The 19752-nt window shown below is 47.7% G+C and overlaps 2 protein-coding genes across 7 annotated transcripts in view; one reads left to right on the top strand and one right to left on the bottom strand.

The window, feature by feature from the left end:
- LOC100455300 (conserved oligomeric Golgi complex subunit 7) overlaps window positions 1–9343 on the bottom strand; it is a 63654-nt gene extending 54311 nt beyond the window's left edge. For 2 of the 4 annotated variants that reach the window (XM_054533609.2, XM_063717201.1), the window contains exons 1-3: window positions 8949–9117; window positions 2194–2342; window positions 1439–1555 (exon numbers count right to left, since the gene is read on the bottom strand). In XM_054533609.2, the coding sequence (XP_054389584.1) occupies window positions 1439–1555; window positions 2194–2342; window positions 8949–9117 (435 nt within the window). Of the gene's footprint in view, window positions 1–1438; window positions 1556–2193; window positions 2343–8948 lie in introns of those variants that run through there. The other 2 variants (XM_054533608.2, XM_054533610.2) reach the window with 2 other exon arrangements.
- The window catches only part of LOC112131810 (bMERB domain-containing protein 1-like), a 51968-nt gene continuing 41355 nt past the window's right edge, over window positions 9140–19752 (top strand). Inside the window, exon 1 of one of the 3 annotated variants that reach the window (XM_054533623.1) lies at window positions 9140–9250. Coding sequence is in view for 1 of the 3 variants with exons in the window: in XM_054533622.2 (XP_054389597.1) it covers window positions 10411–10484 (74 nt within the window). In the remaining 2 variants the exon portion in view is untranslated. Of the gene's footprint in view, window positions 9251–9315; window positions 10485–19752 lie in introns of those variants that run through there. The other 2 variants (XM_054533624.1, XM_054533622.2) reach the window with 2 other exon arrangements.

Raw genomic sequence — 19752 nt, 5'->3', positions numbered from 1 at the left:
AGGAGGCAGAGGTTTGCAGTGAGCCGAGATCATGCCACTGGACTCCGGCCTAGGCAACAGAGCAAGACTCTGTCTCAATAAATAAATAAATAAAAGATAGATTGTTGAGTGAAAAAATAAAGTGAAAAGCAGTGTTCACAATGAGCTTTGTGAGGAAAAAAAGGGGCAGGGAACATACATATATATGTGTGTATCTGGAAGGATGTGCATAAAGTTGATAACAGGGCTTGTCTGTACAAGAAAAATTAAAACCCCTGGCCGGGCATGGTGACTCACGCCTGTAATCCCTGCACTTTGGGAGGCCGAGGAGGGCAGATCACCTGAGGTCAGTAGTTCAAGACCAGCCTGGCCAACATGGTGAAACCTCATCTCTACTAAAAATACAAAAATTAGCCAGGTATGGTAGTGCGCGCCTATAATCCCAGGTACTCGGGAGGCTGAGACGGGAGAATCACTTGAACCCGGGAAGTGGAGGTATCATGCCACTGTACTCCAGCCTGGGCTTCAGAATGAGACTCCGTTTCAAAAGAAAAAAAAGAAAAGAAAAATTAGAGGACTAAGGTGGGGGTCAGGGTTAGGAAAAAAACTTATTTTTTGCAGTTTATTCCTGTGTAATAAATTTGTTCCTATGTGCATTTGTAACTTTTTTAAAAAAAATTGACTGATAAATCATTCATTTTGCTTTACAATTGAGTAAGAGTTCTTCATAAGCCATCATCTTACTTCATCCTTACATCCCAGGTGGAAAATGTTACTATTTTCCACACTTTGCAGCCTCAGAAGGGGTCAATAACCCACCAAGTCCCCAAGGTATATAAGGCTGTCCTCTCCCCATGTTCCACCCTCTCATCCATTTACCCCCAACCTTCTCTGCCTGTGCTGGTTTTTCTTTTCTTCTTTTTTTTTTTTTTTTTTTTTTTGAGACAGGGTCTTGCTCTGTCCCTCAGCACAGTGGTATGATCATAGTTTACTGTAGCCTTCAACTCCTGGGCTCAAGAGATCCTCCCGCCTCAGCCTCCTGAGTAGCTGGAACTACAAGTGTGCAGCACCACAGCTGGCTAATTTTTTTATGTTTTGTAGAGATGGGGGTCTCATTATGTTGCCCAGGCTGGTCTCAAACTCCTGGCCTCAAGTGATCCTCCCACCTCAGCATCCCAAAGAGCTGGGATTTCAGGTATGAGCCACAGTGCCTGGTGCCTGTACATCTTTATCGAGGCTTCTCTTGAACTCACTCTGTGACTAAGAGGCTTCAGTCACACAGAGGGTGCAAGCCTAAGAGGCTGGAAACACATCGAGCAGCTTCAGATCTTCCCCACCCTGAGTCTGAAGGTTTCTGAATGCTGCTATTGGCTATCAACTTTGTATCTCTTTTGCTTTCTCCAAACCTCAAGTTCTTGCTTAAATACCTTTCATAACATCCCCTAAACAAGAAACCTACCTGAGTCTTAAATGTCTCCTCAATATCGGCGCTCAACGTGCTCCATTTATCTGCTTCCTGAAGAGATTCAGCAGCAAGTTGCATTCTGGACTTCACTTGGTCAATTTCTACCAACACCTGAAAGAGGCGTGAGGGGTGAGAAATGAAGGGGTAGGTCCTTTTTCTCCATCTGCCACCAGGGACTTGAAATGTAAGTATGGTGGCTTGCTCCCGTCTTTAGGGAGCTTCTGTCTCCCAAAACACCAATCATCTGGCTAAATTTATTCAGCAGTGCTGAAGAGATGAATCAGCTGAAAGACCCAAGCAAAAGCATAGTTTCGGGGAGCCGGGCACAGTGGCTCACGCCTGTAATCCCAGCACTTCGGGAGGCCAAGATGGGAGGATCACTTGAGGCCAGGAGTTCGAGACCAGCCTGGGCAACATGGTGAAACCCTGTCTCTACTAAAAATACAAAAATCAGCCGGGCATGGTGTTGCACGTCTGTGATCCCAGCTACTCAGAAGGCTGAGGCACGAGAATCACTTGAACCTGGGAGGTGGAGGTTGCCATGAGCTGAGATCACGCCACTGTACTGCAGCCTGCACTCCACCTACAGAACGACACTCTGTCTCAAAAAAAAAAGAGCCTAGCTGGAGTGCTGGGCAGAATCTTGAGTGATGGTTGGCCTCCCAAAACACCGTGCTGTTCTAAACCCCTTATGAGAGTGACCACCTTCCCAAAACAAGAATCACCATTTACGACAGGAGCCAAAATACCTGCATGGATTGAGATGTATCTTGTTCAAATTTTTTAATGTCCTCCTTGACAAGAATCATCTGTTCTTTCAGGAAAGATGCCTCCTGTTTTAGGGCTTCAACATCACGGAGCACTTTGGGCATGTTCTGGAGAGCTTGGTGACTTGTTTCTGTAGTTAAAAAAAAAAAATCAACAACAGCGATAGCCACAAAAGGTGAAAGTTGGACCAGTCACCAGTAAAAAACAGGAAACAAATCAGACAACAGAAAGGAAATGCACGACCAACCAAACTGTTTTTGAAGCCTGCAGAAAATATGGGGCAGGAGAGGAGATGGGCAGTAAGGTGGCCCCTGCCGGGATCATGTCCCCAGACTGATGGGAAAGGGCCTTTGATTTCACAAAGAATCAACAATCAACCTGTCCCAACACCAACTCGCCACCACCAGTGAAATCATAACTCCATTTGCAAGGAGGCATGCCCCAGGAGCTTTGCATACATCGTATTCCTTAATGTCCATGGCGGTCATTAGCAGCCACCTCCTCCTGATAAGAAAACTCAGAGAGGTTAAAGTAACTTGCCCAAGATCTTACAGAGCTGAAACTAAGCCTCAGATGGGTCTGGCCCCAATGCCTGCTTTCCATGGTCTTTTTTTTTTTTGATACAGAGTTTCGCTCTGTCACCCAGGCTGGAGTGCAGTGGCGCAATCTCGGCTCACTGCAACCTCTGCCTCCCGGGTTCAAGTGATTCTCCTGCCTCAGCCTCCAGAGTAGCTGGGTTTATAGGCACCCGCCACCCGCCTGGCTAATTTTTTGTATTTTCAGTAGAGATGGGGTTTCACCATGTTGGCCAGGCTGCTCTTGAACCCCTGACCTCAGGTGATCCACCCACCTTGGGCTCCCAAAGTGCTGGGAATACAGGCATGAGCCACCAGGCCCAGGCTATTTTAAAATTATTTTTGAGACAGGGTCTCACTCGGTTGCCCAGACTGGAGTGCAGTGGTGAAACCACAGCTCACTGCAACCTCAACCAGGATCCTGGTCTCAGGTGATCCTCCCACCTCAGCCTCTCAAGTAGCTGGGACTACAGGCACACACCACCAGGACTGAATAATTTTTATATATTTTGTAGAGACAGAGTTTCGCCATGTTGCCCAGGCTGGTCTCAAACTCCTGGGCTCAAGGGACCTGCCTGGCTAGGCCTCCCAAAATGCTGGGATTACAAGTGTGAGCCACAATGCCAAGCCTAAAAATATCTTAAATCTACCCATGACTCATCATCTTCACTGCCGTCATCCCAGTTGAAGCCACTATCATCTCCTTTCTGGACCTCAGCAATAGCCTCCTGAACCATGTTACTCCGCTGCTTAAAAATCCTACAATGCCTTATTTTTAAATTAAATTCACACTCTATTTATTTATTTATTGAGACAGAGTCTCCCTCTGTCACCCAGACTGGAGTGCAGTGGCACAATCTCAGCTCACTGGAACCTCTGCCTCCTAGGTTCAAGTGATCGCCTGCCTCAGCCTCCCAAGTAGCTGGGATTACAGTTGTGCACCACCACGCCCGGCTAATTTTTATATTTTCAGTAGAGACGGGGTTTTGCTGTGTAGGTCAGGCTAGTCTCAAACTCCTGGTCTCAGGTGATCCACCCACCTCAGCCTCCCAAAGTGCTGGGATTGCAGGCATAAGCCACCGCACCTGGCCTTAAAATCAAACTCTTTAATGTGACACTGAAATCCCTGCATAGCATTCTAACCTGGGTGACAGAGCAAGACCCCGTGTTTCTTAAAAATAAAGAAATAAAATAAAATCCCTGGCCAGGCTTGGTGGCTCACGCCTGTAATCCCAGCACTTTGGGAGGCCGAGGCAGGCGGATCACGAGGTTAAGAGATCAAGACCAACCTGACCAATGTGGTAAAACCCTGTCTCTACTAAAAATACAAAAATTAGCTGGGCATGGTGGTGTGTGCCTGTAGCCTCAGCTACTCGGGAGGCTGAGGCAGGAGAATCACTTGAACCTGGGAGGCGGAGGTTGCAGTGAGTCGAGATTACACCACTGCACTCCAGCCTGGCGACAGAGTGAGACTCCATCTCAAAAATAAATAAATAAATAAAAATAAAAATAAAATCCCTGCATAACGTGGCCCCTGTGGACCTCTCCAATCCAACACTGGGTCTTGTTCAACAGTGTATTTTTAGAACCTAGAAAAGAGTTTGTGCCCAATAAATATTTGTTGACTGACTAAATGAAGAAATTGGTCCTCCAATTTGGGGTCCTCAACATGTGCTTGAACGGCTACAATCACCTTTCCTCATCGCAGACTTGGGCCCTTGTCTCATCTTGCATAAAAATAAACGGAGTTTTAAACCTATGAAGGCTACCCGCTGCCTAACGGATAAAAGCCAAACTCCTAAGGCTGGCCAGAAAGGTCTTTCTCAGGCTGATCCCGATCTATTTATCTGCCTCATCTTCAGTTACATTTCCCCTACGAAAGTGTGATTCTCTAATAATAACACTACTAATTATCTTGTCTCACTCTGTCCCCCACATTGGAGTGCAGTGGTGCAATCCTAGCTCACTGCAGCCTCGAACTTCTAGGCTCAAGCAATCCTCCCAAGTAGCTGGACTACAAGCGTGAACCACCATGCTGGCTAGTTTTTTAATTTTTTGTAGAGATAGGGTCTTGCTGTGTTGTCTAGGCTGGTCTGGAACTGCTGGTCTGGAACTCCTGGCCTCAAGCAATCCTTCCACTTCAGCTTCCCAAAGCACTGAGATCACACCCAGACTGTTTATTGATATTATTCATGCAGCTCTGTTTGAACTTCTCACCTTTCCCTGGACTATGCCTTCTTATAGCCACACTCCTGTGCATATGTTACTCTCTCTCTCTCTTTAATACGAAGGAAGTAGTGAAATATAATGGTTAAGGGCCTGGGCTCTGGAGCCAACTGTCTGGGTTCAGTCCAGGCTCCCCATTCATTGGGAACATGATGCTGAGCAAGTTACTTAACTTCTCTCAACCTCAGTTTCTACAAGTCTATAGTGGACATAATAACTGTGCCTACCTCTAAGGATAACTGTCAGGTTTAAATTAGATAACCATGCCCAAAAGCAGGTACTATTCACATTTAGGCCAGGACAATTCTTCATTGTGCAGGATTGTACCAAGCACTGCAGGACATTAAGCATCACTGGGTCCTCCCACTGAATGTCTTATGTCTGAATGTCACTGCAACATTCCCCACTACTGCAACAACTAAAAAAGCTCCCACAGCCGGGCGTGGTGGCTCACGCCTATAATCCCAGCACTTTGGGAGGCCAAGGCGAGTGGATCACGAGGTCAGGAGATCGAGACCATACTGGCTAACAAGGTGAAACCCCGTCTCTACTAAAAATACAAAAAATTAGCCGGGCGTGGTTGCAGGCACCTGTAGTCCCAGCTACTCGGGAGGCTGAGGCAGGAGAATGGTGTGAACCCTGGAGGCAGAGCTTGCAGTGAGTCAAGATCACGCCACTGCCCTCCAGCCTGGGCGACAGGGCGAGATTCCGTCTCAAAAAAAAACAAATACATAAAAAATAAATAAAATAAATAAAAAAGCTCCCACATTCCAGCACAATGGCTCATGCCTGTAATCCCAACACTTTGGGAGGCCGAGGCAGGCGGATCACCTGAGGTTGGGAGCTCGAGACCAGCCTGATCATCATGTAGAAACCCATCTCTACTAAAAATACAAAATTAGCCAGGCATGGTGGTGCATGCCTGTACACCCCAGCTACTCGGGAGGCTGAGGCAGGAGAATTGCTTGAACCCGAGAGGCGGAGGTTGCGGTGAGCCGCGATCACGCCATTGCACTCCATTGCACTCCACCCTGGGCAACAAGATTGAAACTCCACCTCAAAAAAAAAAAAAACCTCCCACCACCAATTTCCAAATATTCCCTGTTCCTGAGGGCATGAACAAGGATAAGGGGAGGTGAGGAAAGCATTGCAACCCATGTTTGAGAATCACTTAGTTAATACATATAGAGCACTAAAAAGGGTGTCTGACATGTACCAAACCTCATATATGCGCCATTATATCGTTATTATTATTATTTTTGAGACAGAGTCTCACTCTGTCACCCAGGCTGGAGTGTAGTGGCGGGATCTCTACTCACTGCAACTTCTGCCTCCTGGGTTCAAGTTGCTATTATATTATTATTAATGTCCTTTCCTCTTTGCCCTACAAAGTTTTCCTTCAAGGTCTAACACAGGGCAAGTGCTTTATGATTCTCCTAAATAAGACGTAACTGCACCCTCCTGCCATCTCTCACAACTCCAGATTCTATTCTGAGTGAAGCCATACCTCATTGTAATTTACTGTTTCTATCTTCCCCACAGGCAGCAAGCTCGAGCAAGATAAACTTTTCCTCCCCACTGCCCATTTCTGGACACATGCATAGTAGATGCTCAATAATTAGTAAAAGATGCAAGGTACAATAAAGAATACAGGCTGGGCGTGGTGGCTCACGCCTGTAATCCCAGCACTTTAGGAGGCAAAGGCTGGAGGATCACCTGAGCTCAGGAGTTTGAGACCAGCCTGGACAACATAGTGAGACCCCATCTCTACAAAAAATCAAAAAATTGTGCCATCTGGCATGGTGGCACAAGCCTGTGGTCCCAGTTATTCAGGAGGCTGAGGCAGGAGAATTCCTTGAGCCCGAGAGGTGAAGCTGCAGTGAGCACTGATCACACCACTGCACTGTAGCCTGGGTGACAAAGTGAGACCCTGTCTCAAAAAAAGAAAGAAAGAAAGAAAACAATCTGCAGTGAAATAAAGCCCCCTCCCTACCTTTTCTCAAACAATGGGCACATCTGGCCGGGCGCAGTGGCTCATGCCTGTAATCCCAGCACTTTGGGAGGCCGAGATGGGTGGATCACCTGAGGTCAGGAGTTCAAGATCAGCCTGGCCAACATCATGAAACCCCGTCTCTACTAAAAATACAAAAATTAGCCAGGCGTGGGACACGCACCTGTAATCCCAGCTACACAGGAGGTAGAGGCAGGAGAATAACTTGAACTCAGGAGGGGGAGGTTGCAGTGAGCTGAGATGGCGCCACTGCACTCCAGCCAGGGGGAAAGAGTGAGACTTCGTCTCAAAAAAACAAACAAACAAACAAAAATGGGAACATCTCTTGGACTATCCACTCCCAGTGAAAGTAGTCTGTTTGGTCTTTCCATCTGAGCCTAGGAAAGAGACTTGTGTGCAGTATGTACTGAATCAACACACAGTGAATCAACACACAGTGAATAAAAGTCAAGTTGAGGAGTTACATGAAATGGTTGCCAGTGCATGTTATTTTTTATAATTTAACTTATCCTCAAAACATGGTTTAGGCCAGGAGTGGTGGCTCACACCAGTAATCCTAGCGCTTTGGGAAGCCAAGATGGGAGGATCACTTGAGGTCAGAAATTTGAGATCAACCTGGGTAACATAGTGCAACCTTGTCTCTAAAAAAAAAACTTTTTTTTTTTAATTAGCCAGGCATGGTGGCACATGCCTATAGTTCCAGTTACTTGGGAGGCTGAGGCGAGAGGACTGCTTGAACCCAGAGTTTGAGGCTGCAGTGAGCTATGATGGTATCACTGCATTCCAGCTTGGGCAGCAGAATGAGGAATGAGACCCTGTCTCAAAAAAAAAGGTTTAAGTCTCCACTGAGACCAGCCTATCTTCCTCAGCTGACATAAAATCCACTAAAACAATGTTTTCCAGATCTGTTTCGTTCTCTTACACCTATACTATAATACGTTTTTTTCCAGATATAAGGATCCGTTGGCTATTCCTTCATACTCTCAAAATTCACTGTAAATTTCTTTTTACAGTTTATTGTTTGGTACAAAACAGGCTCTTTAACTCTTTGAATAAACATCTCACAGACTCGTGCTCCTAGATTACAAAAAGTCAAAGCCAATTTTCTTTGACACTGGGCCCTTGACTCTGAGATTCAAGTCACTATAACAGAAACTGGAGTTGTTGTATCTTATGTTCTGGAAGGTACCTCAACAAAGACATGTTAAGAACTGGTTTTAACTTCTAGCATTTAAAAAGATCCATCTTGTCTTCCAGTGCCTATGGATAATAATAAAAAGGGAATCCCAGAGATCTGCTATTAAGTTAGAGAAGAGCTACTGCAATAAGATCCACTCTTTTAAGTTCCAAAAGGAAACTTGAGGCCAGGTGTGGTGGCTCACAGGTATAATCACAGCACTTTGGGAGGCCAAGACTGGAAAACCCATTATGCCCAGGAATTTGAATTTGAGACCAGCCTGGCAACACGCAGTGAGATCCCATCTCTACAATTTTTTTTTTAAACAAAATTTGCGGGGCGTGGTGGCTCGCGCCTGTAGTCCTAGCGACTCGAGAGGCGAGAGGATCGCTTGAGTGCTGGAGTTCGAGGCTGCAGTGAGCTATGATCGAGCCACTGTAGCCTGGGCAACAGAGAGAGACCCTGTTTCAAAAGAAAAAACAAAGAGAAAGAAAGAAAAGAAAAAGGAAACTTATAGCCCAGCCAGAGGAGGAAAAACAACACCCAAAATTAGCAAGTGTTCAAGACAGCCCGGCACCCAGCTGAGACTCCCGCTGATGTGATCAGGAGTTCGGGGCTTGCTCTTTTGCGGAGGGTATTTGCTGTCCATGCGTGCCCCGCCCACCTGAGTGCCCCACGCAAGTTCGGTGACCTCTGCCCAGCCGAGAGCAGGGGATGGTCCCGCGGCCAGGGCCCCTCGCGGCTCACCCTCCACGGCGTGGTTCACCTCTTGGATGAACAGCTGCAGCTTCATCACCAGGGTGGCTGCGTGGCCATCCGCCTTCCCGGACGCCGCCTCCTTGGAGCCGGCCCTGAAGGCCGCATTGATCCACTCCTTCACGTCGAAGTCGTCTGCCAGGAACTTGGAGAAGTCCATGGCGGAACTGTCTCAGGCCTGTCGTCCAGGACTTAAGAGTTGGCTCCAGGCGGCAACGGGGATGCAGAAGCGAGCGAGCCTGCGAGAGCACCAAGGCTAGCCTCCGAGGCGAACCCCAGAAACGCCAGGACGGGTAACTTGCCCCTTTGCGCTTCCCTGCTCGGCCCACTCAGGTTGCGGCTGGGAATGACCCTCGCCGCCCGCCGTTCTTCTTCCGGAAGTAGTTGGCCGTTACCATAGCGACTGCAGGCGTCCGGAGCGCTGAGCAGAGCTGGGTGCCGGAGAAACGCCCTGGACTGAGAGCTCCCGGCACCGACAAACATCCCACGTCTGCTAACATTTGCCGAGGATTAAACTATGTGCTTACTATAAAGCCCTGACATACATTAGCGCATTTACGCGGTGGCTCGCGCCTGTAATCCCAGCTCTTTAGGAAGCTGACGCGGGAGAATCGCTTGAGGTCAGGAGTTCAAGGACAGCCTGGGCAACAGTGGAGCGCAGTGGGCAGCAATGGGGTGCAATTGAACGATCTCTGCTCACTGCAGCCTCAAATTCCTGGGCAATTGAATGATCTCAGCTCACTGCAGCCTCAAATTTCTGGGCTCAAGCGATCCTCCCACCTCAGCCTCCAGAGTAGCTGGGACTATAGGCGCGTGACAACACGCCCGGCTATTTCTTTCTTTTTTTTTTTTCTTTCTTTCTTTCTTTTTTTTTTTCTGAGACGGAGTCTTGCTCTGTCGCCCAGGTTGGAGTGAAGTGACGCGATCTCGGCTCACTGCAACCTCCGCCTCCCGGGTTCAACTGAGTCTCTTGCCTCAGCCTCCCGAGTAGCTGGGATTACAGGCGCGTGCCACCACGCCCGGCTACATTTTGTATTATTAGTAGAGACGGGGTTTCACCATGTTGGCCAGGCTGGCCTCAAACTCCCAACCTCAGGTGATCCGCCCGCCTCGGCTTCCCAAAGTGCTGGGATCACAGGCGTGAGTCACCGCGCCTGGCCTAATTATTTTCTTAATGATGTGTTTTGAGGCGCAGACCTTTTAAAATTTGTTAAGTTCCTTATCACCTTTTTTTTATGGATCATGCTTTTGGTGTTGCGGCTGAGAAATCTGTGCATAACCCATAATCACAAACAATTTCTCAGCCTGGGCAACACAGGAAGACCCCGTATCTGCAAAAAATTTAAAAATTGGCTGAGTGTGGTGGCGCACACCTGTAGTCTCAGCTACTCGAGAGGCTGGGGTGAGAGGATTGCCTGAGCCCAGGAGGTCGAGGCTGCAGTGAGCTGTGATCATGCCACTGCACTCCAGCCTGGGTGACAGAGCGAGAACCTGTCTCGAAAAGAAAAGAAGAAAAGGTAGGGGAAGGTATGAAAGTATTCTTTAGGTTCTAAGGTTTTATGTTGTTTCAAGAGTGGGACCAACCCAAGGGGGAGGACAAGATGTAATCCTTGGAAACCCTACAGGGGACAGTTTTCCAGGTTGGCCGGCCATTGGGGTATGAGTGGCTGGCTGCTATCTCCATGCCTGATAGCCACTGGTTTTTCATTGGCATCTCCCTTGGTTTGTCTCATTCTTCTGGTTTGAGTAGGTTTTAACTGGAGTAACCCTTCTGCTAGGAGTCCCAATTATTTTGGGGGAGGGGAGAGGAGGGAAGAGGAGAGGAGGGGAGCAATGAGGGAGACGAGGGGAGGCGAGGGGAGCAATCTGATAGTGTAAGTCCTCTTACTTTGTTCTTATTAAAAATTTAGGCCAGACGCAGTGGCTCACGCCTGTAATCCCAGCACTTTGGGAGGCCGAGGCAGGCGGATGACGAGGTCAGGAGTTTGAGACCAGCCTGACCAACATGGTCAAACCCTATCTCTACTAATAATACAAAAATTAGCTGGGCATGGTGGCACGCGCCTGTAATCCCAGCCACTCAGGAGGCAGAGGCAGGAGAATCACTTGAACCTGGGAGGCGGAGGTTGCAGTGAACCAAGATCCACCACTGCACTCCAGCCTGGGCAACAGACCGAGACTCCATCTCGAAAAAAAAAAAAAAAAAAAACTCCAGCTGGGATTTTGACAGGGATTATGTTGAACTGTTGAATTAATTGTTGGATTAATTTTAGGAGAATTGCCATCATGACAGTATTGACTCTTCCAATCCATAACATGAAACACCTCTTCATTTATTTAGATGAGAATTTTTCAGCCTCGGCACTATTGAGCCCAGATAATTTTTAGTTGTGGGGGCTGTCCTATGCATTGTAAGATATTTCGCCGCATCCCTGGCCGCTACCCATTAGGAGCAACATCCTCTCCAAGTTGTGATAACCAAAAATCTGTCCACACAGTGCCAAGTGTCCCCTAGTAGGAATCACCCCTGGGGATTTAGATCTGATTTAGATTTTCTTTAATTTCTCTCAGCAATATTTTGTAGTTTTCATTGTATAATATAAGTCTTGCACTTATTTTGTTAAATTTATTTATTTATAAGTATTTCCTTTTCCGGGTGCAGTGGCTCATGCCTGTAATCCCAGCACTTTGGGAGGCCGAGGCAGGCGGATCACAAGGTCAGGAGTTCGACACGAGACCAGCCTGCCCAACATAGTAAAACCCTGTCTCTACTGAAAATACAAAAATAGCCTGGCGTGGTGGTGTGCACCTGTAATCCCAGCTACTCAGGAGGCTGAGGCAGGAGAACTGCTTGAACCCTGGAGGCAAAAGTTGCAGTGAACAGAGATCGGGCCACTGTTATCCAGCCTAGGTGACAGAGTGAGACTCCGTCTCAAAAAATAAATAAATAAAATAAGTGTTTCCTTTTAATGCTACCATGAATGGAATTTTCTTAATTTTCATAGTTTCTTGTTACAGAAAAATGATTTTGTGTGTGTGTGTGTGACAGAGTCTTGCTTTGTCACACAGGCTGGAGTACAGCAGGGCAATCTCAGCTCACTGCAACCCCGGTCTCCCAGATTAAAGCAATTCTCCTGCCACAGCCTCCCAAGTAGCTAGGATTACAGGCATGTCTCACCACACCCAGCTAATTTTTGTATTTTTCGTAGAGACAGGGTTTTGCCATGTTGGCCAGGCTGGTTTTGAACCTCTGACTTAAGGTGATCCACCCGCCTCAGCCTCCCAAAGTGCTGGGATTACAGGCATGAGCCACCACACTCAGCAACAATTGATTTTTATAGATTTGTCTTGTACCCTTTGACTGTTAAATTCGTTTTCTAGTTTGTGTGTGGGGGTGTTGTTTGGGATTTGTTTACATACAGGATCATGTTATCTGTGAATAGACACTTCCTTTTTCCTTTCCAATTTTTTTTTGGGGGGGCGGGCGTGGGGCGACGGAGTTTTGCTTTTGTTGCCCAGGCTGGAGTGCAATGGTGCAATCTCGGCTCACTGCAACCTCCGTCTCCAGGGTTCAAGCGATTCTTCTGCCTCAGCCTTCCAAGTAACTGGGATTGGAGGTGCCTACCACCACACCCAGCTAATTTTTCATATTTTTACTAAAGACGGAGTTTCACCATGTTGGCCAAGCTGGTCTCGAACTCCTGACCTCAGGTGATCCACCTGCCTCTGTCTCCCAACGTGCTGGATTACAGGCGTGAGCCACCACACCCGGCCGGAAGTCCCTTTCTATTCCTAGTTTGTTGAGAGTTTTTTAGGATGTTGGATTTTTTTTTTTTTTTTTCTCTCTGCCAATTGAGATAATCATGTGGTTCTTGTCACATTCTATTCAAATGATATAGTAATTGATTTTAAGATGGCAAATGAATCTTGGGACCAGGCACAAAGTGCTGTAATCCTAGCACTTTGGGAGGCCAAGGCGACGGATAGCTTGAGGTCAGGAGTTTGCGACCAGCCTGGCCCAAATATGGTGAAACCCTGTCTTTACTAAAAATACAAAAATTAGCTGGGCATGATGGCACACACCTGTAATCCCAGCTACTCGAGAGGCTGAGGCAGGAGAATTGCTTGAACCCAGGAGGCGGAGGTTGCAGTAGGTGGAGATCATGCCATTGCACTGCAGCCTGGACGACAGAGCAAGACTCCATCCCCCCCCCAAAAAAAAAAACTGAAGGTTTTAGGCCAGGCGTGGTGGCTCACACCTGTAATCCCAGCACTTTGGGAGGCCGAATCACTTGAGGTCAGGAGTTCGAGACCAGCCTGGCCAACAGGGTGAAACCTCGTCTCTACTAAAAATACAAAAATTAGCCGGGCATGGTGGTGGGCACCTGTAATCCCAGCTACTTGGGAGGCTGAGGCAGGAGAATCGCTTGAATCCAGGAGGTGGAGGTTGCAGTGAGGTGAGATCGCGCCACTGCACTGCAGCCTGGAGACAGAGCAAAACTTTGTCTAAAAAAAAAAAAGTCTATTGTATGTGATATTAACATAGCCACTCCAGCTTTCTTATGATTATACTTGTATGAGCAAGACTTTGTCTAAAAAAAAAAGTCTATTGTATGTGATATTAACATAGCCACTCCAGCTTTCTTATGATTACACTTGCATGGCTAATTTTTTTTTTTTTTTTCTTATGTAGTCCCAGCTGCTAGGGAGGCTGAGGCAGGATCGCTTGAGCCTGGGAAGTGGAGGTTGGAGGGAGCCGTGATTGTACCACTGCACTCCAGCCAGGGCAGCAGAGCAAGACTCCATCTAAAAAATAATTGTCCATTTCATCCAAGTTGTATAATTTGTTGGCATAAAATTGTTCAAAGGATTCTCATATAGTCTTTTCTCATCCGTAGAATTGTGGTGACATCTGCCTGTTCTTTCCTGACTTTGGTAATTTTTTTTTTCCCTTGGTCAGTCTGCTGAGATTTGTGAATTCTGTTGCTCTTTTAAAAGAACCAGCTGCAGGTCGGGTGCGGTGGTTCACACCTATAATCCCAGCACTTTGGGAGGCCAATACGGGCAGATCATCTGAGGTCAGGAGTTCGAGACCAGCCTGGCCAACATGGTGAAACCCTGTCTCTACTAAAAACACAAAAATTAGCCAGCTGTGGTGGTGTTTGTGGAGGCCTGGGGAGTTTCTTCACACCCCCAATAAAACTTATTTAATCCTAAATGTGTCCTGTTAAGAATTCCCTCATTATCTTGTCATGCTTCAAGGCCCAGGAAAGGCCTGGGCAAAACTCTTGGAGGGTTTCTGTTACGTTCCAGCCTTTGTATAAGGGCACTGGCTCTCTTACCTTTTTTTTTTTTTTTTTTTTTTGAGACAGAGTCTCGCTCTGTTGCCCAGGCTGGAGTGCAGTGGTGCGATCTCTGCTCACTGCAACCTCCGCCTCCCAGGTTCAAACGATTCTCCTGCCTCAGCTTCCGAGTAGCTGGGATTACAGGCATGTGCCACCATGCCCAGCTAATTTTTATATTTTATGTAGAGACATGGTTTCACTATGTTGGCCAGGCTGGTCTTAAACTCCTGACATCAGGTGATTCACCCGCCTCTGCCTTCTAAAGTGCTGGGATTGTACAGGCATGAGCCACCATGCCCAGTAGGCTCCTTCAGCTTTGTTTTTTTTTTTTCTTTTTTTTTTTTTTTAGAGACAGAGTTTTGCTCTTGTCGCCCAGGCTGGAGTGCAATGGCAGGATCTCAGCTCACTGCAACCTCCGCCTCCCAGGTTCAAGCGATTCTCCTGCCGCAACCTCCCAAAGTAGCTAGGATTACAGGCGCCTGCCACCATGCCCAGCTAATTTCTTTTGTATTTTTAGGTGAGGTGGGGTTTCACCATGTTGTCCAGGCTGGTCTTGAACTCCTGAACAAGGTGATCCATCCACCTTGGGGTCCCAAAGTGCTGGGATTACAGGCATGAGCCACCGCGTGCCCAGCCACTTTCAGCTTTTAATATTTAACTTAACCACACAGTCCCTGCTGAAATAGCTGTCATGGAGGCCTGTGTTAGTGAGACCTGACCTGCCACACAATGAAGGAGATGTTCTTCATTGAGATAATGTGGGCGTCCGAATCAGGCTCCACAGGTCAGTGTCCCAGCTCCACCACTGACTAGCTGTGTGATTCTGATAGAGCTACTTAACGTCTCTAAGCTGTGGGATCTTCCTGTATAAAAGAGACGACCATGCAGTGCCTACCTCAAACAGTGGTTATCAGGATTGAGATAATCTGTGTAAAGCATTTAGTGCCTATGAAGCACTTCTTAGTGTATAAAGCACTTAGGGTGTAAAAGGCGCATGGTAAATTCTGTTTGTCGCCTGGGCTGGAGCGCAGTGGTGTGATCTTGGTTCACTGCAATTTCTGCCTCCCAAGTTCAAGTGATTCTCCTGCCTCAGCCTCCCGAGTAGCTGGGATTAAAGCTGTGCACCACCATGCCTGGCTAATTTTTGTATTTTTAGTAGAGATGGGGTTTCACCAGGTTGGCCAGGCTGGTCTTGAACCCCTGATCTCAAGTGATCTGCTGGTCTTGGCCTTTCAAAGTGCTGGGATTACAGGTGTAAGCCACTGCACCCTCCCTGTGCATGGTGAATTCTGAGTAAATGGTAGCCAAAATCATTGTCATCATCATCGCCACAGGTAACCTTTTCCCCAAATAATACTCAGCTTCTCTTCTAAGTAAACGTTGAATAAATATTTTAGAGTGTTGAAGAAGCACCCCCAAATCTGCCCACTTGTTGATTCTAGCCAGTGATGTTAAATTTTTAGGAATCTGGAGAACCAGTTGTTCAACTGTGGGTAGCTCAAAATCTGCAGCAGTGGGAGTATTTACACCGTGGAAATTGGCAAATGATTCACAGCAAGGCTTCTACCTCCCTCCCCTGCTTCCAGCCAGATAAACATTCCGCAGCACATCACTCATTCTAGTCCTAGCCTGCCCTACTTTGGGGCATCCAACAGAGATTACTTGTGTTTTCTTTGTGGTTCATCAAGCCCCAGGGTCTTGCTTGCCTACAAAGGAGACCACTAATCACTAGCATGCTGAATAAACATGAAGTTGACTTAAACATTAGTTTACTTATCATCAAAAGCTTATCTGCTTCTGCTGGTGCAATGACTCTGATGGGAATTGCGAGTGGTGATGGTAGACAGGTGATGGCTTCAGAGAAGTGTGCTGTGTGCTTTGGCAGGAGCAAGGCTAAGCTGAGACCGTGGTCTTAGTGGCCCAGTCCATGGGCTAAGCAGGAATGGGTGGGAAGAGGGAAGGGGAGGCTTCCCCGGGGCCTGCAGATTGTGTTTTAAAGATTTTTTTCCTTCAGTCCTTAGAAGCTCAGCTGAAAGGAATGACTACGGCCGGGTGTGGTGGCTCATGCCTGTAATCCCAGCACTTAGGGAGGTCGAGGTGGGCAGATCACCTGAGGTCAGGAGTTCGAGACCAGCCTGGCCAAATTGGTAAAACCCCGACTCTACTAAAAATACAAAAATTAGCTGAGCATGGTGGCTGGTGCCTGTAATCCCAGCTACTCCGGAGGCTGAGCCAGAGGAATTGCTTGAACCCAGGAGGTGGAGGTTGCAGTGAGCCAAGATCAAGATCATGCCACTGCATTCCAGCCTGGGCAACAGAGCAAGCAAGACTCCATCTCAAAGAAAAAAAAAAAAAATGGAGTGACTGCTTTAAAAATTCTTAAACAGGGCCGTGCGCGGTGGCTCATGCCTGTAATCCCAGCACTTTGGGAGTCAGAGGCAGGCGGATCACTAGGTCAAGAGATGGAGACCAGCCTGGCCAACATGGTGAAACCCTGTCTCTACTAAAAATACAAAAATTAGCTAGGTGTGGTGGCGGGCGCCTGTAGTCCCAGCTACTCAGGAGGCTGAGGCAGGAGAATTTCTTGAACGCAGGAGGCAGAGGTTGCAGTGAGCTGAGATCACGCCACTGCACTCCAGTCTGGCAACAGAGTGAGACATTGTCTAAAAAAAAAAAAAAATTCCTAAACAGGAGGGGCTTAGGGCCAGCCATTTGGTCACATGAAACAATCAGGGGACTTACCTTAGAGCTGCCTTCGCAGTAGGAAGTCCATGGTTTTTAGTGAGATTTGTGTCATACAAATTAATTAAAATTGCATAGTTTCTATCAAGTTTTTTCTTACACTTTGCACAAAATTGGGAAAACTATTTCCCATTTCTTTATTTTATTTTCTCTTATTGCTTCTGTCCTACCTGATATTTCCCATTTCAAAAGCACCTTTTTTTTTTGAGATGCAGTCTCGCTCTGTCGCCCAGGCTGGGGTGCAGTGGTGCCATCTTGGCTCACTGCAAGCTCCGCCTCCCGGGTTCATGCCATTCTCCTGCCTCAGCTTCCCGAGTAGCTGGGACTACAAGCACCCACCACCATTTTTTGTATTTTTTAGTAGAGACGGGGTTTCACTACGTTAGCCAGGATGGTCTCGATCTCCTGACCTCATGATCCACCCCCCCCTTGGCCTCCCAAAGTGCTGGGATTACAGGTGTGAGCCACCACGCCCGGCCCAAAAGCACTTTTTAAATGTTGAGGTGGTTTGAAGGCTAATGGAAATTACGAGGTGAGACTAAAACCATTCCCTGCCATCACCAAGAAAGCCCACTCCTTGGAACTGCCACTGGTTGAAAGCTTTTTTTTTTTGAGACAGAGTCTCACTCTGTCACCAAGGCCAGAGTGCAGTGGCACAATCTCAGCTCACTGCAACCTCTGCCTCCCAGGTTCAAGCGATCCTCCCACCTCAGCCCCGCAAGTTGCTGGGACTACAGGTGCCCACCACCATGCCTGGCTATTTTTTTTTTTTTAAGTAGAGACAGAGTTTCACCGTGTTGCCCAGGCTAATCTCAAACTCCTGAGCTCAAGTGATCCGCCTGCTTCAGCCTCCCAAAGTGCTGGGATTATAGGCATGAGCCACCGCGCCCAGCCTGAAACCATTTTAGAAGGCTCCTGACTGAAAGAACGGGATAAAGTAAGGGGGTATGGGAACAGAAGATGACAGCCTGGTATATCTGGGTGACATACGTAGGCAGTCTGTTGTAGTGGCAATTGTCAGGGCTCTGGAGTCAGACTGTCTTCTTTCAAATCTTGCAAGCAGTCTGATCTTGGGCGATTTATTTAACCTCTCTGAGACTTCTGTAAAGTGGAGAATAAGAATGCCACCCTACAGATGATGAGGATTCAATGAGATTGGGCTGGATACAAATCAGCTTTTGTTGGCATCAGCTTGAGAGGAGGCATGGACTTGGGAGTGGAGAGGGTGGATTTGGGAGAGAGGACGCCGCACAGTGGCAGGAACTCGCAGCAGGTGACTGAGAATGGAAGGCACAAGAGAGCTCAGATGCTGGGCCAGCTCAGAGTAGAAACAGTATTGACAGCAGAATGCAAAGCAGTATCACTCGAATGACGGATGTTTAATTGGATTTCTCCAGGGCTGACTCACCGCCTTTGATAGATGCGATTGCCCTCGTGGTGTCTATCATGAGACTTGAAATTTTTCCACCTGCACCTGCAGTCTTTAGGCCTTGTTTCAAGAAAATGCAGGACTGTGTGTACCCTCCATGCCTGCCAGCCTGCCTTCCTTCCTTGTGTATTTACTGCGATGTGTCAGGCACGGGGTGGTGTGCTAGAACCATGAAGGAAAAAGGCAAAGTCCCTTAAAGGAGGTGCAGTCTGTTGAGGCAGAAACACAAAGAAATGCCTAGATGGTTCTGGAATGCCTAGATGTCAGTGGGATAACAAGGGGTCTATGGCTGCAGGAAGGAAGAGGACCTGATGTAGCTGAGGGCATCAGGAAGATTGCAGAAGGAGAAGGGATTAGTGAAGCTGCAGAGCAATTAGTTTGAGACAAAGATTTCTGAGCTGGGGGAGGAGTTGGGCAAAGGCTTGAGTTCAGGAGTTCAAGAGAACTCCTTGGGGCCAGGCTTTACACAGGGATGCACATGGGCTGTGTACCAGTCTGTTCTGACACTGCTGTAAAGATACTACCCGAGACTGGGTCATTTATAAAGGAAAGAAGTTTAATTGACTCACAGTTCTGCATGGCTGGGGAGGCCTCAGGAAACTTACAGTCATGGCAGAAGGCGAAGGGAAAGCAAGCACGTCTTACATGACGGCAAGAGAGAGACAGCACAAGGGAAAAAGAGCGAGGAAGTGCCACATTTAAAACCAGCACCTCTCTTGAACTCCTGCACTCAAGCGATCCCCCTGCCTCGGCCTCCCGTAGTTCTGGGATAACAGGCAGGAGCTGCTGTGCCCACCTGGAGCTTAATCTCTGTTCACATCTTTAATTATTCTGGGCCAGCTTAGCCAAAGGCCTTAGGGGTAGGGTTAGGGACACCAAGGGCCAGTCTTCTATCCACTTCACAGCTCGCTGGGCCCTCCAAGGGAAGGACTATGTGTCTCATTCTAGGCACTGGTAAGAGTCTGGGGGAAAAAAAATCGAAAATAACAAATGGACGTGGTGGCTCACACCTGTAATCCCAGCACTTTGGGAGGCCGAGGTGGGTGGATCACTTGAGGTCAGGAGTTCAAGACCAGCCTGGTCAACATAGTGAAACCCCGTCTCTACTGAAAATACAAAAATTAGCTGGGTGTGGTGGTGTGCCCCTGTAATACCAGCTACTCAGGAGGCTGAGGCGCAAGGATTGCTTGAACCTGGGAGGCAGAGGTTGCAGTGAGCTGAGATTGCACCACTGCACTCTGGCCTGGGCGACAGAGTGAGACTTCATTTCAAAGAAAAA

Source organism: Pongo abelii, chromosome 18 (assembly GCF_028885655.2).
Source record: "Pongo abelii isolate AG06213 chromosome 18, NHGRI_mPonAbe1-v2.0_pri, whole genome shotgun sequence".
NCBI lineage: Eukaryota > Metazoa > Chordata > Mammalia > Primates > Hominidae > Pongo > Pongo abelii.
The sequence above is the reverse complement of the archived record's forward strand: the minus strand, read 5'-3'. Positions and strand labels throughout refer to the sequence as shown.